Below are 24,398 nucleotides of genomic sequence, written 5' to 3'. Positions count from 1 at the left end.
GGTGTTGGGTCGGTCCTGTCCTGATTGTCACAGTGCGGCAGGGGTCACTACTAAGCAGGACACAACTGGTGTTATCAGGGAGGGTGTTGGAGGGCACTGTCCTGATTGTCACAGTGCGGCAGTGGACACCACTAAGCAGGGCACAACTGGTGTTATCAGGGAGGGTATTGGGGGGTCCTGTCCTGGTTGTCACAGTGCGGCAGGGGTCACCACTAAGCAGGGCACAACTGGAGATATCAGGGAGAGTGTTGGAGGGCCCTATCCTGATTGTCACAGTGCGGCAGTGGTCACCACTAAGCAGGGCACAACTGGTGTTATCAGGGAGGGTGTTGGAGGGTCCTGTCCTGATCGTCACAGTGCGGCAGGGGTCACCACTAAGCAGGGCACAACTGGTGTTATCAGGGGGGGGTGTTGGAGGGTCCTGTCCTGGTTGTCACAGTGCGGCAGGGGTCACCACTAAGCAGGGCACAACTGGAGATATCAGGGAGAGTGTTGGAGGGCCCTATCCTGATTGTCACAGTGCGGCAGTGGTCACCACTAAGCAGGGCACAACTGGTGTTATCAGGGAGGGTGTTGGAGGGTCCTGTCCTGATCGTCACAGTGCGGCAGGGGTCACCACTAAGCAGGGCACAACTGGTGTTATCAGGGAGGGTGTTGGAGGGTCCTGTCTTGATTGTCACAGTGCGGCAGGGGTCACCACTAAGCAGGGCACAACTGGTGTTATCAGGGAGGGTGTTGGAGGGTCCTGTCTTGATTGTCACAGTGCGGCAGGGGTCATTGCTAAGCAGGACACAACTGGAGATATCAGGGAGAGTGTTGGAGGGTCCTGTCCTGATTGTCACAGTGCGGCTGTGGTCACCACTAAGCAGGGCACAACTGGTGTTATCAGGGGGGGTGTTGGAGGGTCCTGTCCTGGTTGTCACAGTGCAGCAGGGGTCACCACTAAGCAGGGCACAACTGGTGTTATCAGCTAGGGTGTTGGAGGGTCCTGTCCTGATTGTCAGAGTGCAGCAGGGGTCACCACTAAGCAGGGCACAACTGGTGTCATCAGGGAGGGTGTTGGAGGGTCCTGTCTTGATTGTCACAGTGCGGCAGGGGTCATTGCTAAGCAGGACACAACTGGAGATATCAGGGAGAGTGTTGGAGGGTCCTGTCCTGATTGTCACAGTGTGGCAGTGGTCACCACTAAGCAGGGCACAACTGGTGTTATCAGGGAGGGTGTTGGAGGGTCCTGTCCTGACTGTCACAGTGCGGCAGGGGTCACCACTAAGCAGGGCACAACTGGTGTTATCAGGGAGGGTGTTGGAGGGTCCTGTTGTGATTGTCACAGTATGGCAGTGGTCACAGTGCGGCAGCTTCCCGCCCCTGCACCCACGTCACCGGGCGATTTCCATGGGAACACCCCGCATTTCATGGCAATGCCCATGATACTCTGGGCGTTCCCATGGGCGAATCCTTCAGCCCGCCCCCCGCTCAGAGTCTTGGGTGCGTGTGCCTGGGGAACACTCTGTTCGCTGTGGCCGCATGCACCCTGCGTCTGAACATGCGCTGAAAGCGTATGCACGGGGGGGACCGAACAAATCAGAATAACCCCCTATGTACAATGATATTTCACTTACAGATAAAAGAAAACCACAAACAGAGTGAAATAGTTATGAAGTCGTGGGATAATTTCCTGGCAAGAACTTCCAATTATGAAGCCTTAAAGGTACAGTACTTGTATGTATATGATGTATGTATGTATATGATGTATGTATGTATATGATGTATGTATATGATGTATGTATGTATATGATTATGTATGTATGTATGTTCGTATATATATGATATATGTATGTATATGATGTATGTTTGTATATGATGTATGTACGTATGTATATGATGTATGTATATGATTATGTATATGATTATGTATGTATATGATGTATGTATGTGTATATATATGATGTATGTATGTATATGATGTATGTATGTATGTATGTATATGATGTATGCATGTATGTATATATATGATGTGTGTATGTATGTATGTATGTATATGATGTATGTATGTATGTATATGATGTATGTATGTATATGATGTATGTATGTATGTGATGTATGTATGCATGTATGTATGTATGTATATGATGTATGTATGCATGTATGTATGCATGTATGTATATGATGTATGTATGTATATGATTATGTATGTATGTAGAGGGATTGGTTGTGTCAATCGCACAAGATAATTCTTGGAATTGCGGACCCCTAATATGGATTATCTATAGTGATGTATATGAGACTATAGGGGTGTGCTACCTTTGGACACAGAAGTTTAGGACAATATTTACAAAGGAAGAAAGAATGTCCTTGATAAGGTGCACCTCAAGGAGAGTATTCAAAATTAACTTTTATTATTACATACTTAAATGGCTGCGAAAATTTATTAAAAGATAAATATATAACATATAGGGGTAGTGTTCACACAGTTTAAAAACTATGGTGGCAGGCAGAGATGGCTATATGACATGGGTGTTAGACTGATTGAATGGTGTGGGCTACCTAAATCCACGCAGATATTGCGAGTTTAAGAATAAATCACGACAGCTGCTCGTGGAACTACAGATATATGGTGCCAGGTAGGAGTGGGTTAAATAACCTCTTATAACTCCGGTATACAGATTTGGCGTATGTGCTAACCCGTTCTACACAGTTAACTCCGGGTCTCTGATGCTGTGCCCGAGTAACTGTTAGATCACCTGGGTTGCTATAATAGGAGTGGGTATAATATACCTCTAGTCGCTCCTATGTGTCCCCACCGCCAATAATGCGTCTATGCCTGTGCCAGGATTCTATCTGTGACTGGCTAGTGAGAGACGCACAGATACAGTGACGCGACCTCCTACGTATTACTGGGTATCCCACTGTGTTAATACACTAGGGGATCTCAACCCAAGGAGGGACTGGTCTCCTTAGAGTTTGAGAACCAGTATGTCGCACTGTCAGCCAGCGCACTGACACATAGACCCAGGCATATATAAGCCTTGACAGCGGTTAGGGGAATGGTAACCAAACTGAACACACAATCAATCAAAATACATGATAAGAAAAATAATAAATGTTAAGCCATCTGCCTGCGCATCGCTAGCCGGCACGCGCTTCGCAGATTAGCTTCCTCAGGGCCCTGGGGCAGGCACTGACATCACCCCGTTCCCAGGGAATGGCCAGCGTTTTTATGGGGATGCCCATAAAACACTAGGCGTTTCACTGCTCCAGCCTCCTGACCACATCCCTGCCTGCCCCCCTCTTTTTTTTATGAGTAACTATAATCCCCCCCTAGGTGCGCACCTGTTCTCACTCATCCACCTACTGGAAGCGGTTACTTACCACATATCAAACACAATCTTGAACATGTTTAAAATCATCTGATTTGGAGTTTCTTACATGGGCAGTAATTAAGAATTTGGATATCGCCGTACTCTTGTGTAAATTGTCCAGTATGATGTATATAAATGCCACATTATTCATGTATTTATTTAGAGAGCAAAGAGACTTCAGGAAAAGTCTATTGAGTCATCAAGACCTAAAGCAAGACCCCAGAATGCAACGGTGCACTCTACACAGGTCCCGCGGCTGAATACAACGGTAAGACCATACTGTATGCGGGATGCCCCTAAACGCAAATGTTTATTTTTGTTTTTTTAAAGTGGCAATCACTTACAAGGGAAAACCAAGCCTTGTAAATGATTGCCACTTTAAAAAAAAAAAAAAAACATCCGAGAACCTCCTTCTGTGTGCCCCCCTTGGACCTAACCCAATTCAGGCCTGCTTGCTAGCCTGCGTATATTTGCTGCCTGTGAATTGGGGGCGGGCGCTGATGTCATGCGACATCATCCGCCCGCCCTGACCTGGAAGGGGCGCACCCACCGTTTTTATGGGCACGCTTATGAAATGCTGGGTGCCCACCCCGAAACGCACCCCTCCGGCCTGTCAATCGGGCAGTAAGTGCCCCGGCGAATAAAGAATTTGCCGAAAGCTGCCGGGGTTTACACATGCGCATTACCACATGTGATGCGCAGACCCCCACTATCGGGGATGGGGGCGTATTCATACAACATGGTCTGAATCGGCAACTTATTCTACATATTTCAGGCTCCGCTAAATACCAAATAGGATTTGGTTTGTGGTAAAAATGGAATCTATTACTAGTCTTCAGGTTAAAACATGTCACTCTAAAGCCGTGTCCACACGGCAGCGATGTTTGCTGATATCGCTGGGAATATGGTCGCTGGCGACCATATTGCCAGTGAGGGGAATGTGCCCCGGTGATTAATCGCCCTGTTCTAGTCGCTGGTCGCAGGAGCTTGCTCCAACAACCAGCTGATTACCTCTGCGGCACTGCCGGCAGAGGTTCCCTTTCATCAGCGACCATCTCGGGTCGCTGATGAAAAGGAGAGACTGAGCAATATATCTCCCCCGTGTGTACGCACCTTAATTGGCTCCCGCAGTATTCTCACCACAGCTCTCCTCGCCCTGGCCTCAAATGATGATGACCTTCCCACAAACAATACGTTTATAAGTAGTCTTGGATTGCCCCGACTCCCTAGCATTAAAGTGAAGAATATACAAACTAAACCCCAACTTCCACCATCCCGCCCTTATGCCCCTTATGCGTCTATACCTTGCACAATAACCCTCATAAGGTTCTCTGCAAGTTATTAGAATTTATCTTTTTTGTATTTTTGTTTGTTTTATCTGTATTTATTTTATCCCGTAATGGTATTTTTGTTTTAGCAATTTACTATATGAATTTTGCAATAAAAGTTTCATTGCTGCAACAATTTTTTGATGATTTACATGACTTTATTCTGATCCTTGTATACAATGATTGCAAACTTGGTTTGGGATCGTTGGGTCTACAACCACTAGGTCGACAATCATTGGGTCGACACCACTAGGTCGACATGGGTTAAGGTCAACAGGGGTCAAGGTCGACATGGGTCTAGGTCCACATGACATTAGGTCGACACAAGCATTAGGTCGACATGGGCTAGGTCGACAGTCAAAAGGTTGACATGAGGTTTTTCACTGTTTTTTTTACCCGAATGTCGACACAGTCGACATGGACACAGTTTGAAGTGCACCGCATCCCCTCGCTTCGCTCGCAATGCTTCGGACACGGTGCCTCGCTGCGCTCGGCACACTATTTTATTCTCCCACCACACCAGAGTGGATGGTAGGGCATGAAATACCACCTGTCGGCACATGTCGGCTCAAAGAACAGTGAAAATCCCCATGTCAAACTTTTGACTGTCGACCTAGCCCATGTTGTGTTGACCTAATGCCATGTTGACCTAGACCCATGTCGAACTTGACCCATGTCAACCTTAACCCATGTCGACCTTGCTGCATGTCGACCTAGTGGTGTCGACCCAATGCTTGTCGACCTAGTTGTTGTAGACCTAATGACTGTATCCCATAAACTTATACAATTTATATTGGTATGTACTGTATCTGATTGTATCTGTTTAGCAATTGTTAATTCAATAACAAAAAAACTGTTGGAAAGTGGAAAAAAACATCCGAGTTTGGTCGGCTTCCTGCACAGCCGCCGAACTCGGAGGCAAATACATCTGGTATAAAGCACAGTGCCCAAGCTTCAAAAAGTAATAAAATGGAGCGTGATAACCAACCAGCCAGCCAATCAGCGCCTTCCTGCCATGTCACAGACTGTGTTTGAAAAATCACAGGTAGGAGCTGATTGGCTGGTTGTTTATCACTCTCCACTTTATCACTTTTGAAGCTTAGTACATCTGGCCCAGAGGACCTTAACGTTATTTAGAATAAGAAAGAATTTCTGTTCACTTTATAAATGATTCACAGTCATTGGTTACATTGGCATGCAGTTGATGGTTCAACACTAATCAGGTAGACACTCGATAGGTCGACCACCATTAAATGACCCATACCCATTACAATTAGGATAAGTTGCCATGCCTTGGAAACATATAAATTATAACCCAACCCAAAACTGTCCAATCATTTATGTTGATTTAATTAACTTGTACCCCGCAAATGAGGGGGTGAGTATCCATTAAAATGGCATAGAAATGCCGGCAACAACAGGGGAACTTGCCCCCCTCACAGGCCCATCTCGCCCTGGGCTCACTGATTTATATATGGGGCCCTGAACAAAGATCCGTGTGTCTGGAGCTGCCATAAGTCTGGCATATAGCCCCACGGACATGTGGGCCGGGGTGTGAGGCGATCACACCTAATTCAATCAACCCCATAGGTGGAGATCCTTAGAGTTATACATTATCATAGAATATTACGGTACTTGTGTAATATCTGGGCGGCCGATTTTGTGATTGTATGCCTTAACTTAATCGGCAAAATCGCATCGCGACCAAAATGCGATGCGATGCGATCAATGCGATTTTCATAGGAATCAATGTTAAAAGGGTCCTGTTCATTTCCCAAATATCCAAGTGGGCATAGAGTTGATTTCATATAGCGTGGCGAGTGCGGAGAGCCACCGAGCCCGAAGCGTGGCGAGTGCAGCGAGCCCCGCGAGGGGACGCGGATTACTTAAAATGTATTCCGCGTCAGCTCGCCACACTTCGGGCTCGGTGGCTCGCTGCGCTCCCCACGCTATATAATATCAACTCTATGCCCACTTGTATAGTGGGGAAATGAACAGGACCCTTTTATCATTGATTCCTATGGAAAATCGCGTCCATCGCATCGCATGCCATTTGGTCGCGATGCGATTTTCCAATGCGATCATGAAATCGGGCGCCCAGTTATTACACAAGTACCAATATTACTGGAACCCAGGGTCCGGAGTCCCGCCCAGCCCAACAGACCTCCCATTTCTGATGCGGTCAGTAATCAGTGATAATTAGGAAACCTGCAGGATTGGTGAAATGCCAGACTCCAGATAAGGAATATTGGGGTAGATGTATGAAGCAGTGATAAGGGAGGAGAAGTGATAAAGTGCCTGGTACCACCGGCCAATCAGCTCCTGACTGTTGAGTTACAGGCTGGGTTTAAAAAAGGGACAGTCAGGTGCTGATTGGCCGGTGATAAGGTACCAGGCACTTTATCACTTCTCCTCCCTTATCACTGCTTCATACATCTACCCCATTATTTGATCATATATATATTTCATTTTCCAATTATATTGTATACATTTACAGGGCACAAACACTGGTGAAGTGAGTTTTTCAGTTTTTTATACTGAAACAAAATACCAACATCATCTGCTCCCACTACCAGTGTCACACTGACTGTGTATATGGGACCTCACCGGCAGAAGACAGCTTATTATAGATACACTGATAACATTGTCTGGTAATGAGCAGGGTGTATAAATGTTCTCTCCCCTGAGATAGGAGTACTGACATCTCACTCACTGTCCATGTAGGTGGCTTGTGGCCCGGTGGTGACTGTGGAAAGCACACCTGCTAAACTTACAGGAGGTTCCCTGGCTGATACAGACCTCGCCCTAAAGAGGGTACCAATCCGGGGCGGAGCGCTGCAGAAGAACAGAAGTGTGAAAATGTTTTACTGAGTAACCAGGACAAGAACTATGCATAGATAGTATCACCTCCATACATTACTGCAGCTGCTGAGAAATGTCGTATATACACCAGTGCACCAATAAAAGTAATGGGTTTGTGCCTTATAGCATCATTAATTCTTCTGTTATCAGTTATAAAGCTTCCTCCCCTACTGTACTGTTCTATGGTGACCCCATTGCAGTGTTAGTAATATGAGACAGCGCAGGTCTCCTTATGCTGCCATATATCATATTGTGTCTGTACGTGGCATTGTGTAGTGAGCCGGACACAGAACAACAACTGATACATAGAACACATTCATATAGTGACAGTGTAGTGCACCACTCTTATTAGTTCATGTGAGCGCTGTGTAATTCCCAGCCCCTGTAATACTGAACACAAAATAAGTGCCGCGGGCAGTTTACACTTATACGTGAGAAAGGATCATTATTACTTCAGTGCTTCCTATAAGGACCTTTATCAGCCACATACTGTACTGTTATGGAGCGAATCATTACATTGGTAAGTGAAGTGTTCCTGCTTATGTTACTTGTGTATTATTATTATTATTATTGTGTATTATTAAATGTTACTGTTTTGAAATAGATTAAAAGTCACAGTTATTGGTCTCAGAGCACTAAAACGACTGAAATGAATGCACAGTATGTACAGTGAGAGTATACGTTATGCTGGACATGTATTAGCCAAACTATCATCCAACCATACAACTAGGTGGTTGGATGGAATAGAAATCTGGTACTGGACGGGAGCAAATGTCATTTGGGTGTATGCACAGGCTGTATGTGCAGGCTAGGAGCATGGCTGTAGGCACAGGCCAGGAAGTATGGCTGTAGGTGCAGGCCAGGAAGTATGGTTGTAGGCGCAGGCCAGGAGTATGGCTGTAGGTGCAGGACAGGAGTATGGCTGTAGACGCCGGCCGGGAGTATGTCTGTAGGCGCAGGCCGGGAGTATGGCTGTAGGCGCAGGCCGGGAGTATGGCTGTAGGCGCAGGCCGGGAGTATGGCTGTAGGCGCAGGCCGGGAGTATGGCTGTAGGTGCAGGCCAGGAAATATGGCTGTAGGTGCCGGCCAGGAAATATGGCTGTAGGCACAGGCCAGGAAGTATGGCTGTAGGCGCAGGCCGGGAGTATGGCTGTAGGCGCAGGCCGGGAGTATGGCTGTAGGCGCAGGCCAGGAAATATGGCTGTAGGTGCAGGCCAGGAAGTATGTGTGTAGGCACAGGCCAAGAGTATGGCTGTACAGTACCTGCAGGCTAGGTGTATGGCTGTACATGCAGGCTAGGAGTATGGCTGTAGGCGCAGGTTAGGGGTATGGCTGTAGGCGCAGGCTAGGAGTATGGCTGTAGGACAGGCTAGGAGTATGGCTGTAGGCACAGGCTAGTATCATGGCTGTACATTCAGGCTAGGAGTATAGCTGTAGGCGCAGGCTAGGAGTATGGCTGTAGGCGCAGGCTAGGAGTATAGCTGTAGGCGCAGGCCGGGAGTATGGCTGTAGGCAAAGGCCGGTAGTATGTCTGTAGGCGCAGGCCAGGAAATATGGCTGTAGGTGCAGGCCAGGAAGTATGTGTGTAGGCGCAGGCCAAGAGTATGTCTGTAGGTGCAGGCCAGGAGTATGCAGGCTAGGTGTATGGCTGTAGGCGCAGGTTAGGGATATGGCTGTAGGCGCAGGTTAGGGATATGGCTGTAGGCGCAGGCTAGGAGTATGGCTGTAGGACAGGCTTGGAGTATGGCTGTAGGCACAGGCTAGTATCATGGCTGTACATTCAGGCTAGGAGTATAGCTGTAGGCGCAGGCTAGGAGTATAGCTGTGGGCGCAGGCTAGGAGTATGGCTGTAGCGCAGGCCGGGAGTATGGCTGTAGGCACAGGCCAGGAGTATGTCTGTTGGCGCCGGCCATGAAGTATGTCTGTAGGCACAGGCCAAGAGTATGTCTATAGGCACAGCCCAGGAATATGGCTGTACAATACATGCAGGCTAGGAGTATAGCTGTAGGCGTAGGCCGGGAGTGTGGCTGTAGGCGCAGGCCCGGGAGTATGGCTGTAGGCGCAGGCTAGGTGTTTGGCTGTACATGCAGGCTAGGAGTATGTCTGTAGGCGCAGGAATATGGCTGTACAGTACATGCAGGCTAGGAGTATGGCTGTAGGCGCAGGCCGGGAGTATGGCTGTAGGCGCAGGCTAGGAGTATGGCTGTAGGTGCAGGCTAGGAGTATGGCTGTAGGCGCAGGCTAGGAGTATGTCTGTAGGCACAGCCCAGGAATATGGCTGTACAATACATGCAGGCTAGGAGTATGGCTGTACATGCAGGCTAGGAGTATAGCTGTAGGCGTAGGCCGGGAGTATGGCTGTAGGTGCAGGCTAGGAGTATGGCTGTAGGCGCAGGCTGGGAGTTTGGCTGTAGGCGCAGGCTAGGAGTATGGCTGTAGGCACAGGCTAGGAGTATGGCTGTAGGCGCAGGCTAAGAGTATGGCTGTAGGTGCACGCTAGGAGTATGGCTGTAGGCGTAGGCTAGGAGTTTGGCTGTAGGCGCAGGGCTAGGAGTATGGCTGTGGTGCAGGCCGGGAGTTTGGCTGTAGGCGCAGGCTAGGAGTATGACTTTAGGCGCATGCTAGGAGTTTGGCTGTAGGCGCAGGCTAGGAGTATGGCTGTAGGCGCAGGCTAGGAGTATGACTGTAGGCGCAGGCTAGGAGTATGGCTGTACAAGTAGGCTAGGAGTATGGCTGTAGGTGCAGGCTAGGAGTATGGCTGTAGGTGCAGGCTAGGAGTATGGCTGTACATGTAGGCTAGGAGTATGGCTGTAGATGTAGGCTAGGAGTTTGGCTGTAGGCGCAGGCTAGGAGTATGACTTTAGGCGCATGCTAGGAGTTTGGCTGTAGGCGCAGGCTAGGAGTATGGCTGTAGGCGCAGGCTAGGAGTATGGCTGTAGGCGCAGGCTAGGAGTATGGCTGTACATGTAGGCTAGGAGTATGGCTGTAGGCGCAGGCTAGGAGTATGGCTGTAGGCGCAGGCTAGGAGTATGGCTGTAGGCGCAGGCTAGGAGTATGGCTGTAGGTGCAGGCTAGGAGTATGGCTGTAGGTGCAGGCTAGGAGTATGGCTGTACATGTAGGCTAGGAGTATGGCTGTAGATGTAGGCTAGGAGTATGGCTGTAGGTGCAGGCTAGGAGTATGGCTGTAGGTGCAGGCTAGGAGTATGGCTGTAGGTGCAGGCTAGGAGTATGGCTGTACATGTAGGCTAGGAGTATGGCTGTAGGCGCAGGCTAGGGGTATGGCTGTAGGCGCAGGCTAGGAGTTTGGCTGTAGGCGCAGGCTAGGAGTTTGTCTGTAGGTGCAGGCTAGGAGTATGGCTGTAGGCGCAGGCTAGGAGTATGGCTGTAGACGCAGGCTAGGAGTATGGCTGTAGGTGCAGGCTAGGAGTATGGCTGTAGGTGCAGGCTAGGAGTATGGCTGTAGGCGCAGGCTAGGAGTATGGCTGTAGACGCAGGCTAGGAGTATGGCTGTAGGCGCAGGCTAGGAGTTTGTCTGTAGGTGCAGGCTAGGAGTATGGCTGTAGGCGCAGGCTAGGAGTATGGCTGTAGACGCAGGCTAGGAGTATGGCTGTAGGTGCAGGCTAGGAGTATGGCAAGAAAAAAGTGAGTGTGACAATTTTCAGGCGCCAGAGGTAAGATAAAAATATGTAAAATTTATTTCGACAAAATATCACAGATTCACATAAAAACGGTTCACATAAATGATAGTAAATTGAGATGAATCCTTACCCCTAAGGGTATTTGGAGCCAGCAAGGGATGGAAAAAGGGCAGGGATGCAGTCTGGATGTGCACCCTGCTGTGGCCCCAAATATCTTAGCACAGGTTAGGTTCAGTCTTATGGTCCAATCAGTCACTGCCACCAACGCGTTTCGAGCAACAAGTGCTCTTCTTCCAGGACTTTGCCCTGGAAGAAGAGCACTTGTTGCTCGAAACGCGTTGGTTACGATATTTGGGGCCACAGCAGGGTGCACTTCCGGACTGCATCCCTGCCCTTTTTCCATCCCTTGCTGGCTCCAAATACCCTTAGGGGTAAGGATTCATCTCAATTTACTATCATTTATGTGAACCGTTTTTATGTGAATCTGTGATATTTTGTCGAAATAAATTTTACATATTTTTATCTTACCTCTGGCGCCTGAAAATTGTCACACTCACTTTTTTCTTGCCATATTCTTAAGGTCTGAGGGAGACAATCCAAAGGCAGCCTGAGAAGTTGCGCAGGACAAGTGATACTCACAATCTATCTAGCAGGCTAGGGGTATGGCTGTAGGCGCAGGCTAGGAGTATGGCTGTAGGCGCAGGCTAGGAGTATGGCTGTAGGCGCAGGCTAGGAGTATGGCTGTAGATGTAGGTTAGGAGTATGGCTGTACATGTAGGCTAGGGGTATGGCTGTAGGCGCAGGCTAGGAGTATGGCTGTAGGCGCAGGCTAGGAGTATGGCTGTAGGCGCAGGCTAGGAGTATGGCTGTAGGCGCAGGCTAGGAGTATGGCTGTAGATGTAGGCTAGGAGTATGGCTGTAGATGTAGGTTAGGAGTATGGCTGTCGGTTCAGGCTAGGAGAAAAGAACACAGGGCTGGTCCCAGAGGAGACCACAGTAATTAGTCACACACTTTAGGCTGGGTGCAGGGGTGAGGAGGGCAGAGAAGGGATATGGGGAGGTAGTAGGAGCAGCTGGAAAGGCTATTGTCTCTATCCAGGATGAGTTGCCCTTTTCATACACCACCCCCCCCCCCCCCCCTCCCCCCCTGCACCACTACCACATTTTCTGTTCTGACACCTATGTATGGGTCTGAATGAACTGAGTATTCAGATGGACAGAAGGAGGTAGGAGCAGGCTGTTTAAGTGGCATTACAACAGTCAGAACCCCATAGTGATAAGTATGCTCTCTGACATATGCTGGAGCCATTCTGAGTGTTATTCCAGTATAACATTGTCTGTGCTAGGTTTATATAGTGTAGCACATGTGGGTAATGAGAGCACGGTTCTCCTAGTCCATCATCTTCTGTGTAATAGGAATTTGGGCAGAGGTGTGCTCTAAGCAGGCTCCACTCAATTTGTTCAGTCTCATAGGAACTGGAATTGTTTATTGAAAGGAAATTGATCTCTTGAGGATAAGAACACAGTGGATGTGGGGACTGGCCGTCATCTCCGTGTACAGTAATGCCAGCTATATACTATGTAGGCATAACTTACAGCATGGCTGCAGCTGCAGCGGCCGTGGCTCCTTCACTGATATAATAAGATAATGAAACCTGAATTCTGTAATCCATCTACAATAACATCTCACTATGACATTATCTCCGATGTCTGTAAATTGGAGAATTAGAGGGCGACACAGAAGCTGTGCAGTATGTACAGGAACAGAACATATAGGGGTCTGTCTACTAAGCCTAACGGTGGTATACACACAGTGCGATTTTGGCAGGCGATTTTGACTTGATTCAGACCCTCTCGCTCCGCAACTGATGGTGTGGGTCTGCACTCAGGAAATACAACATCACACAGGAGCTGCTGTGCATATTGTACACCGCCATCGCCTCAATCACAATCTGGTACAGTGGCGCAAGCGAGAACGATAAACAAAAACTGCAGAGGGTAGTGAAAACTGCGGAAGGATCATAGGGACCGACCTCCCCCCGATAAGGGATCTGTTCTCATCCAGGGTAAGGAAACGCAATGAGAAGATCACGAAGGACAAGATGCATCCCGGTCACAACCTGTTCGACATCCTACCATCCGGAAGACCGTTCAGGTCCATCCCCGTCAAAACGTCCAGATCCGCAAGAAGCTTCTTTCCGTTAGCCGTCCATCACCTGAACAATCCAATCAAAGCGAATGCAATCCCAATATCAACAGCCAAACAACGTGTCCCTACTTGGCGACCTGACCACCATAGTCATAGCTAGAAAGTAAATGCTTGTAATGTCTTTATGTAATATATGTAATGTCCCCCCCCCCCCTGCTTGTTGATGCTGCACTGTAATCCACAAAAAATTCCTAGTGCGCACAAGCATACATGGCCAATAAAGTTGATCCTATTCTATGTATCTGCGAATATACGCATGTCCAGATCCGATATGCCTTCGCACAGAGGGAGGTGGGCAGGGGGCTAAGTGTGACCACAAAAATGGTGGGTGCATCCAGAAAAATGCTGGGTGTCCCTATGAGTGAGAACGCAGGTGCGACTAAGCCTGCATGGGGTGGGTGTCTCACGTCACATGACATCAGCGTCCGCCCTGTTTTTGAGTCTGCCTTTTATTTGGCTAAAGACTGAATTTTATTTGTGATCGGGAAAAAAAAATGGGCGTTCGTTCGACCGCCGGGCGGCATTTACCTGCTTTCTCTAAGCAGTGAGAGAACACTGCATAGCGAGCTGGTCTGAATCAGGCCCTTAGTACATAGACCCCATAGTACTAACTAGTGCTAACTATCCCTATTAGACATGGATAAAGATTTATAAAGTTTAAGGGGGCTATTCAATCCCCGCTGCTATTTCCAACAGGGGCGCCTATTTAATGCTGTCTTGTCCGACAGCATTTTGTCCGGCCTGTTTTGCCGAGAACGGCCGTGGATTGTGGCGATCACGGCATTATCTGGACAATCCACATCCGTTTTCGCAGACACGCCCTTTTTTCCCGCCGATCAGCAGGCGGAATACTGAATCCCGCCTGACAATATGCGCTCAAGCAAAATGCAAATGGGCCAGGATCAAGGCTGTCAGGAAGTACAGACAGTCATGGCCCGTGATTGAACAGCCCCCTTAGGCTGTAACACAGTGACTACTCAAGAACTCCCAACAGTGCATGTTTTCCAGGTCTTCTTACAGAATCTTTAAATAACTTGCTCCACCTTTTGGATATTTTAAAATGTGTCACATTTGTCATGAGTACACCTGTGCACCTACTGGGAGAACTGGAAAACATGAGCTGTTTGGGAGGATTCAGTATTGAATCCTGGCGGTCGGGATCCCGGCGTTCAGAATCCCGACGCCAGAATCCCGACAGCCGAAATGCCGACAAGGGGGGGACGTGGATCGCCCCCCCTTGCGGGCTCGCTGCGCTCGCCACGCAGCGGGCCCGGTGCCTCGCTACGCTCGGCACACTAATTTATTATCCATCCAGGGGTGTTGTGGACACCCACGGAGGGAGAATGTGTTGGGATTTCGGCGGTCGGGAATCCGGCGTCGGGATTCTGAACGCCGGGATCCCGACCGCTGGGATTGTAACTGCATCCCGTTTGGGAACCATTGCTGTAACTTAATGCCCTCAGAAAAGCCCTTATTTTATGTATTAACTAACTTCAATTCTTTATTTAAAGAGCACTTCTCACTGCAGGCACATATGTACCTAAGTACATCATCTCGCGTACCTTCCATCCCTCCCGATAGGGAGGCTTACAGGTGCTGGGTTTCCTGAGAGCAAACAGGTTGCCTAGGTTACTAAAGCCTAGGTTACCTAGTGGTTGGGCACAGGAAATAGCGACAGGCACAATGGGCCTTATTCTAGTTAACTCTTTCTGACAAAATCCTTCTTAGATGGACAAAACCATGTGCACTGCAGGTGGGGCAGGTGTTACTTGTGCAGATAGAATTAGATTTGGGTGGGTTTTATAGTGAGATCTATATTGCAGTGTAAAAATAAAGCAGCCAGTATTTACCCTGCACAGAAACAAAATAACTCACCCAAATCTAATTCTCTCTGCACATGTTACATCTGCCCCCCATGCAGTGCACATGGTTTTGTCCTTCTAAGAAGGATTTTGTCAGAAAGAGCGAACTAGAATAAGGCCCAATGTCACTACTTGTTGCTCTGATACGCTGCAGATTCAGGATGGGGCCTCAGTTATGGGAAGGTGATGGAAGCACTGCAACAAAATTAATTTCCAAGTCATTCAGTGAACAATGTAATGTTGGTTTAAAAAGCAATGGTCAGATCCCCGGATCACACAGTCTCCGCAGGCCTGGGATACCAAAAATATTTCTCATCTTTATTTCATTCACATATATAAATACATTATATATTGATAAAATACAGCATGCACTTTATATCATTTTATTCATACATTTTCAGCAGTGATCTTCAAAATTTGCTGATAATAGAAAACGGTGTCTGTGCATTGCGTCACATTACTTGGTGACATGGACGCAGGATGTAGGTGGGAGTGGGCCGGCCCATCTGGGAGATTGTTTTGTGTAAGACAACAGTAAAAGAAGGCAACCTTGGTATAGGAATACATATTCCGAGAGACGGGAAATACCCTCCTCCAGCAAACACTGTTATATGGGACAGCGACATGTACATGCCTCCTAGTATGATTCCTTCCCCATTCACTCATCGCATTAAAGCCAGGGGTTCACCAAGGTGACACCTATCAAAGAAAATAGAAGATCAGTCATTATAAACCAAAACAATAGGATATTTTACTGTGGAGTGTATCAATTATGTACGTTGTATTTTCGTTCACATGAGACACACCCTAGATCGCTAAGGGCCTGATTCATAGTTGTATCCTAACCGCGATGGTGGGTGGACTGCGCGTGTGCGGAACGGATCCTGGATTGTCTCATGCAGAACTCCATAAGCCACAGTCTAATTGACAAGCCGTGGCTCCTTGGGGGCGGTGCTGGGCAGCATTCCTGGAGATTAGGGGAGTATTGTCCAGTGTCTGTGTGTTCTGAGCCCTGGAAGCCTGAATAGCCCAGTCGAATAATTCATACCTCCCAACAGTCCCAATTACCTTGGGAATGTCCCAGTTTTCAGGGACATTCCCGCGTCCCTCCCGTGTCCGGCAGTGTCCTGCGGCGAGGGGGGGGGGGGCTGTTGGGAGTCCCCCTGTCTGCTGCTGAGCAGCGATGAATAAACGATGTGCGAATGCGCACAGCATCTATTCCCGCAGCCAGGGGGCTGGGGGCATTGCTAGAGTCTCACAGAGCCTCTGGGTTATGCCCCCATAGTGTCAAAACGGGGGCGTGGCCTCGCGGGGGGAGCCATGAGTATAGGCCATGCCCCTTTAATTAGACCCCACACACACCCCTGGAATTTTCGGCGCGCCATCCATCTGTCCCTCCTCCGTCCCTTTGTAATTTGGGAGGTATGCGAATAGGGGGCTAATGCTATGCTAGCAGAAGGGACCTGCTGTTTGGTTCCATGGATAGAAATCAGGCTCCGTGAGAAATTCTGTATTTCACCTGCACATGATAAATATGCCACTGTCATTCTAAGGGGTATATTTAACAATGCTTCAAAAACAATAAAATATGTGATCTTGCCCATAGCAACCAACCAGGCTCTGTCTATCATTTTATAGGATGCATTAGAGAAATGGTAGACAGAATCTGATGCTATGGGCAACGTGACCAGTTTTAATTTTTAGAAGCTTTAATTCTACCCCTAAATGTATGAGTGCCTGACATCAATAGAAAAGGAGCATTTTCTTACTGCTGCAATAAAAGAAATAGAAGCTAAAAAAAATATCAACAGCTAAAAAAACTGCCATGTCCCAGGTTGTGTTTGAAAAATTACAGGTAGGAGCTGATTGGCTGGTGGTTTATCACTCTCCATTTTATCAAGGCTTAGTACATCTTGCCCCCTGTTTCTCAAACTCGGTCCTCAAGGGTGGATATCTATAAAACCTGCAAGCCTAAACAATCCGGCCAATCTTGCGGCAGGCCAGAACAATGTAACAATGTCACACCCACATTTGCACTGCACGACCAGCTGTGGACTGGTACAATACATTGTTACAGATTGGAATGAAAGCCTTGTAATGTATGGGAACAAAGTAAAATTGCCCAATTGTAACACACAAAAAAAAAAAACATTCCCAGGGGGTTCAACTCCATTTTGTGATTACTCCACTATCCTATATAATTAAAGGCTAATGCTGCTCCTCACTTCTATCAAGGGGATTCAGGTGTTTGGAATCCAGGCAGACACTAGACGGCACCCAACAGAGTAATTCAACTGTTGCTCCATTCAGGCATGCAGAGGCGCCAGCGCTGACATTACTGTTATGTTGTTTCGTCATGTTGACAGGCTGGGAACTAGTTGCAAAATATTATCTCTCAATGCAGAGGTTACCAAACTCCGTTCTCAAGGCGTCCTAATGGTCCAGGTTTAGAAGGATATTTATGCTTAGGCGAGGGTGAGTTAATTAGTACGTCACTCAATTTCTGCTCAACCATGGATATCCTTATAACCTGGACTGTTCGGGTGCCTTGAGAACCGAGTTTGGGAATCACTGACGTTATGGTCTGGATGTAATGATGCTTGAAGTGGCCGGAGGTGCGGGTTCCCGGCCAAGCTGTGATGTTTTTTAAAAGCGCCAATCATTTTCAAGGAATGGTTTTGCCTTGTAAGTGATTGTTACCAGTGGCGGCTCCAGAGGATGGGCTGCAGCACAGTTCAAAATTCAGACACCAACTGGCAGTGAGTCATTATGGAATGACAGTTGGTGTGGATCCCCTATTTGAATTTTGAACTGTGCTGCAGCTCCTCCTCTGGAGCCGCCGCCGATTGTCACAAAAAATGTCTGAGTAAATGGATGGAGTTACCTTTCACTGGTTTTTGTAGGTAAAATGAAAGTTGTCTTCTGCCCATCCCATGAGACTGTGAGAGGACACAGTCTACGTATATGTCCCAGAAGTCCTGTGCTAACCCATCAAAGAGAGCATTATGCTTCGGATTAGCTGATTCCTTCAAGTAGACCATGAAGTCCCAAAGGCCCATGACCGTATCTGCCACCCGAAGCTTCTTCATCTCCACCAACTTGCGTGTTGCTGCTTCCCAACACTCATTGTCAATTTCTCCAAGTCCTCCCGAGTTTGGATGTCCTTGGGATTCTTTATGATACATCGACCTGGTATAGACCGAGGTCACCATGAGCAGACAAATGAGCTGAAGATACCAGCTGCTCGCTGCAGATTCCATGATCTGTCCTCAGAGGATCTACAAGGAAGAACAACATATTAGGCGGTAGGATTAATGATTTTTTTTTCCTGTGTATGATCTGCATGTTAAACGAAGGGAACACTTAAACTGACAGTATATAAAAAGAACTGAGCTAAGAATTAACAACGGTACTTGTTTCCTAGCACGGCCACACCGATTTCCATCGGGGTGGTCCTGTCGGAAAAATCGCGTCGGTCGCATGGCATGCGATTTGATCGCATGCCATGCGACCGACCCGATTTTTTTATTGAATCAAATGTGAATAGGGTCCCTGGGACCCGATTTTACATTGGATTCAATGTAAAATATTCTCTAGACCCCCAATTTTACACCGTAAACCCCACCCCAGGATTGACGCCAACCCGAAGCGTGGCGAGCCTCGAGGGGCGGCGGTGCGCGTCCTCCGACCTTTTCATTCCCCTACTATCCACGACATATATGTGAAATGGGTCATATTAGCCCATTTCACATTTTTTACTATGTGAGATGGACTTAATCAAGTCCATCTCCTCTTGTACCATTATAATGGCACAAGACCGACGCGATGCTCCCGATTTCAATGTTAAAAAATATTTTAACATTGAAGCCTATGGCAAAATCGCGGGCATCGCGTCGGTCACGTCGGGGCCAATGTTAATGGTCGCGACTGACGCGATGCCCGCGATTTTCCCTTTGCCGGCAAAATGGACCTGATTTCAAAGGAAATCGGGTCCATCGCGGGCATCGTGTACCTTAACTTAAAGGTACACGATGCCCGCGATTGTGGCCGTGCTAGGAAACAAGTACCTTAACAACTTTTTGTAGAGTCACCCAGAGACCGCAGACAACCAGACTGGAAAAAGTTACGACAATTGATTCCATTCACTGTCATATTATTTGGTGGCTGAAAGAGTGATTTACACGGAGACTGGAGCTAATTATCCTTTGGGTATGTGGTCGACAGTTAATAGGACAACAACTATAGGTCAAAAGGTCAAAGGTCAATACATGAACAAGGTCAACGTGCCTTAGGTCAACATGTTCAAAAGGTCGAGACAACCAAAAGGTTAACATAGAAAAGGTTGAAATAAGTATCATGATTTTTTTTTTTTTTACGGCTCTTTCATATTTTACCATCCCAGTGGGCATAGAGGGAGAATATCATAGTGCCAGAAGAATAACGGGCGCGGCGAACCATGCGAGGTACACTAATACGGTGTCCATGTCCACATTTTTCGACATAGACACCCAATAAAATAAAAAACTCATGTTGACTTTATCCTATGTCAACCTAATGCATGTCAACCTTTTTCATATGAACTTTGGCCTGTTGACCTCATAGTGGTCGACCTATTAACCTTCGACCTAATGACTGTCGACAAAACGATCCACACCCATCCTTAGCTGGCATCTGATAACACTGACCAGTGGCGGCTCTTACTGTTTTGGAGGAGGGGGGCTGCCGCAATGCAGATACCCCCGCTGCCGCTTCCACTGCCACTGCCAGAGCCACGTTCCCCAGCATGGGGCCAGCGCATGATCAGTAACTTCATACATACTACACATGCGCTGGCTCAAGCCTCCATGGGCTGCCTTTGCAGCAGCCCCCGGAGGCTTAATCAGGTTCCCGGGTCCGGCGCATGCACAGTATTGTCCGTGGTACTGTGCATGTGCAGAACCCGTTTAGAGGGCTGCCCCACATTTGCCCACAGAGAGGCATCCCGGAGGGAGGGAGCACCTCCCAATGGGACTGCCTTGAGTGACTGGTAGGTCAGACTTCCAATAGGAAGTCACTGCCAGTCACATTGAAGCCAGAACAGTCTCACAGACTGCATCTGGCTTCACGTATGCAGAGACAGTGGTGGATTTTACCTGGGGGGGGGGGGCTGCAGCCCTGCAGCACATAGGTAAAAACCGACACTGACAGATTCCAAAAATTATCTATTTTCAGAACTTGTTGAAAAAGGAAATTAGTAGGTTCCCTGTAAACTAGTGTATGGGGACCACATTCCACTTCTGGGCTTTCAGAAAGCAGAAGAGTTCAGTAACGATTTGGCCATTTTTCACCTGACTCCGACGGATTGGGCTGAGAAATCAGGTGAAAAGTGGCTAAATTGGACATGTTTGTCATCTGATCCAATGCATGGTCCCGTGCACATCAGATTGGAGTCAGAGGTCGGACCTGCTGTAGAAGGTGGCCAATCCCAGGCTTCGGATCAGTGGGATCCAGGGATTTGAAACCAAAATTGCCAGCATCTGGTCAGAGGTAACGCTGTTCAAGCTGCACAGCTGCCCCGGCCACCTCGCTACTGCTGCACTGCCTGCCTCACTCTCGGCCACATCACCCCGATCCTGGCTGCACCGTCCACCCACCCGGCTCCTGGCCGTACTGCCCGTCCGCCTGGCTCCTGGCCACACCCGCACATGTAAGTAAATATGAGGGGCATTTTTTTTTTATTAATGAAGCCAATCCTGGGATTCCGTGAAACCTGTGATTAAGCATTTTTCAATCCCGAATCCCGGGATTGGCTTCCCTTCTGCTGCATGTTGGACCACTGACTCGGCCCACCTCCTGGCAACAGGACTGGTATCGCATGCGGGCCACCTTAAGGTTTCTGTGTGTATAAATAAATGATAAATGGTTGTTGGCCCACAATAACAGGGGTCTGGATACATGGGTGATATAGATTCTAGAAAAGTAAGAATTTCACTTTGTTGAGAAAAGTAACATAGTAACATACATAGTAACATAGGGGGTTATTCTAGTCCATTCTTTCTGACAAAATCCTTCTTAGATGGACAAAACCATGTGCACTGCGGGTGGGGCAGATGTAACTTGTGCAGAGAGAATTAGATTTGGGTGGGGTTTTTCTTCAAAGTGAGATCTATATTGAAGTGTAAAATCATGCAGTCAGTATTTTCCCTGCACAGAAACAAAATAACTCACCCAAATCTAATTCTCTCTGCACATGTTACATCTGCCCCCCTGCAGTGCACATGGTTTTGTCCATCTAAGAAGGATTTTGTCAGAAAGAATGAACTAGAATAAACCCCATAGTGATTAAGGCTGAAAAAAAATCCATCGAGTTCAACCTATCTAACTTGTATCTACTGACTTGAGTAAGTCATATCTATAGGATTCCCTTAGTGGCCAAAAATGTATCCAGTGGCAATGAGTTCCAGAATGCTAAGCCCCGTACACACGGGGAAGATATATTGCTCAGCAATATATTGCTGAGCAATAGCTCAGCAATATATTGCTGAGTGTCTCTCCTGTTCATTAGCGACCAGAGATGGTCGCTAATAATCAGGAGACTCTGCCGGGGGAAGAGGCAGGGAAATAGCTGATCGCAGGAGCAAGCTCCTGCGACCAGCGACCATCAGGGGCTGCACACGGCAGCGCGCACCCGGCGATTCATCGCCGACAGCACACACAAATCACTGGCAATATGGTCGCTCAGCGACCATATTCCCAGCGATATGTGCTGAAATTGCCCCCGTGTGTACGCACCATTACTGCTCTAATGGTGAAGAATCCTTTTCTTAATTCAGTACGACATTTCTATTCCTCGAGCCTCAGTACATGCCCGCGTGTCCTAAGTATAGGCATGTTAAATCATCTCCCAGTTCCATATGATTCCCAATCCGAACATACTAATCATATCACCTCTCAACCTCTGTTTCTCCAGTGAAAACATATTCAGCCTGGTTATCCTATCTTTGTATTCTAGTGATTCCAGACCTTTTACTAGCTTAGACGCCCTTCTCTGTACCTGTTCCAATTCATTCATGTCCTTTTTATGGTGCGGTACCCAGACAGAGGTGGATTTAGGGATGACGGCGTCCCTAGGCACAACAATAACACCGCTCCCCACCCCCTGTCTAATTGTATTATTTTTATTGATTACTTATAAGCCCTCATTTGATAATAACCAATATAATAGATTTATAAAAAAGTCACTAACTGTGACATGTTCTTTTATTATGAATACATAGTTACTAAGTAGATCAGCTTACAGGGGCAGTATCTGCATGTCCTGTCCATTTACACTGTATTTAAGATGGAATCTATTACAGTACAGTGGATATTTTGCAGTTATTGGTACACTTTGGGCTGACAGTACCATCACAGGCATCTAAGTGCCACCCCCAAACATGTGCTGCCCCTAGGCACGTGCCTTACGTGCCTAATGGGAAATTCGGCTCTGTACCCAGAACTGAACACATTATTCCAAGTGTGGTCTCACCAATGCCTTGTAAAGAGGCACTATCACATTGGCATCCCTTGAATCCATTCCCCTTTTAATGCATGCCCGTGTCCGGTTTGCTTTTGCTGCTGCACTTGAGCAGTGTGCACTATTACCCAAATTATCATCTATGATGACCCCCAACCAGGGCTTAACGTGGTCATGCAGAGGTGGGGGAACTAATTTCTTTATGCCACCTAATTATCCCCCTCCCCCATTAGGTAGAGACAGTGCAGTGTTGGGTTTTTGGCATCCCCCTGCAAACTAGAATGCTTTTCTGTGAGAAATACTGTGCAGGGCCAAGTTGGAGGATTAACCTACCAGTACATTTTTGGAGTGTGGGAAGAAATCGGAGTACCTGAAAGAGACCTGTGCAAGTACAGGGAGAATATACAAACTCCGCACAGATAAAGCCATGGTGGGAATCGAACCCATGACCTCAGTGCTGTTAGGCAGTAATGCTAAGAGCTGGCGAGTACAGTATGCTATGAGGTGATGTCAAACTTTCTTCATCTATGGACATACATAAGCTTGGGTGTCTAGTTTGCATTCTCTATACAGCTCTAGAGAATAGTTTTTTTTTTTCTCAAACCCAGTCCTCATGGAACTCTAACAGTGCATGTTTTCCAGATCATCTAGCTGGAGCACAGGTGTGCTCATTAGCTAACTCAATAGACCTACAGGTATGTTATGCTGGGTACACAGATAAATTGCTCTTCGCTTGAACGAATGGTATTATCTGTGTGGTGTACACCCAGTCAGAGGGATCCCCGAAATACCTGTTATATTTATATCCCACACAATGAACACCGTTTGCCTAAACTTCTCTGTTTACATGTTTACGAAACCAAGGCAGCACGTCACTTACCCCTCCGACACCCTGTGCGGTGGCTGATATAAAAGGGGGGGGGGAACTATCAGGGATGGGTGTGGCTTCATGAGGCGTGGCTGTTCAAAGTGGGCCATAGCTATGTGCCCTTTTATGTCACTGGAGGGGTCTGAGAGATGAAGGCTGCCCCCAGAGACTGCCTTCAGTACTGGCTTCTACACAGCAACAGGAGCCGATTACGGCCTGCAATGTTACAGTGCAGCTCCAGGGTATGTAAACTTTTGATTAGGGTCATTTGGGTAGTTTCTGTTGTCATTATGATTTAAAAAGAGTAAACACAGTTGTTTGACAATAAATGGCTTCACCCAACCACTAACCACGAGTGAAAGAAAAGGGTACTTGTTTTCTAGCACGGCGCCACCGACTTTAATTGTATGCCATCGGGTCGGAAAAATCGGGTCGATGGCATCGCATGCGACCAAATCACATGCGATGCGACCAACCCAATTTTTACATTGGACCCAAAGTTAATTGTATACCCACCCTAATGGTTAATTATATGTCAAATGCCCCCCCATTGTTAACGCCACCCCGCGATGAACGGCAACCCGAATCGTGGCGAGTGCAGCGAGCCCGCGAGGGGCGGCGGTACGCGTCCTCCGACCTTTTCATACCCCCACTAACTCAACGCCGATGTGGATAGTGGGGGTATGAAAAGGTCGGAGGACAAGTACCGCTGCCCCTCGCGGGCTCGCTGCGCTCGCTACGCTTCGGGTTGCCGTTCATCGTGGGGTAGCGTTAAC

General features: G+C 47.7%; 2 protein-coding genes across 3 annotated transcripts in view; one reads left to right on the top strand and one right to left on the bottom strand.

Annotated features, from left to right (window-relative positions):
* Positions 1-8,181, top strand: part of CFAP69 (cilia and flagella associated protein 69) — a 64,970-nt gene extending 56,789 nt beyond the window's left edge. For both annotated transcript variants that reach the window (XM_083189355.1, XM_083189356.1), the window contains 3 exons: positions 1,622-1,708; positions 3,523-3,627; positions 7,412-8,181. In XM_083189355.1, the coding sequence (XP_083045481.1) occupies positions 1,622-1,708; positions 3,523-3,627; positions 7,412-7,558 (339 nt within the window). In that variant the 3' untranslated portion in view covers positions 7,559-8,181. The remainder of the gene's footprint in view (positions 1-1,621; positions 1,709-3,522; positions 3,628-7,411) is intronic.
* A 7,524-nt stretch (positions 8,182-15,705) lies between these two features.
* Positions 15,706-18,533, bottom strand: FAM237B (family with sequence similarity 237 member B). Its single transcript, XM_083186396.1, has 2 exons — positions 18,144-18,533; positions 15,706-15,958 (listed from the first exon to the last, which is right to left on the bottom strand). The coding sequence occupies exons 1-2, from the start codon at positions 18,517-18,519 to the stop codon at positions 15,930-15,932; spliced, it is 405 nt and encodes a 134-aa protein (XP_083042522.1). The 5' UTR covers positions 18,520-18,533; the 3' UTR covers positions 15,706-15,929.
* Between the last annotated feature and the right edge of the window lie 5,865 nt (positions 18,534-24,398).

This window comes from Crinia signifera, chromosome 5, assembly GCF_055691185.1.
Source record: "Crinia signifera chromosome 5, ASM5569118v1, whole genome shotgun sequence".
In the NCBI taxonomy this organism is placed as follows: Eukaryota; Metazoa; Chordata; class Amphibia; order Anura; family Myobatrachidae; genus Crinia; species Crinia signifera.
Note: the sequence above shows the minus strand (reverse complement) of the source record. Positions and strands in the feature narration are given on the sequence as shown.

Bases quoted from the DNA above. Each gene is read 5' to 3' on its own strand.
- FAM237B (XM_083186396.1), bottom strand. From the start codon at position 18,519: ATGGAATCTGCAGCGAGCAGCTGGTATCTTCAGCTCATTTGTCTGCTC. The intron at 15,959-18,143 runs GTAACTCCATCC...TTTCTTTGATAG, and splicing joins CCTACAAAAACCAGTGAAAG to GTGTCACCTTGGTGAACCCC.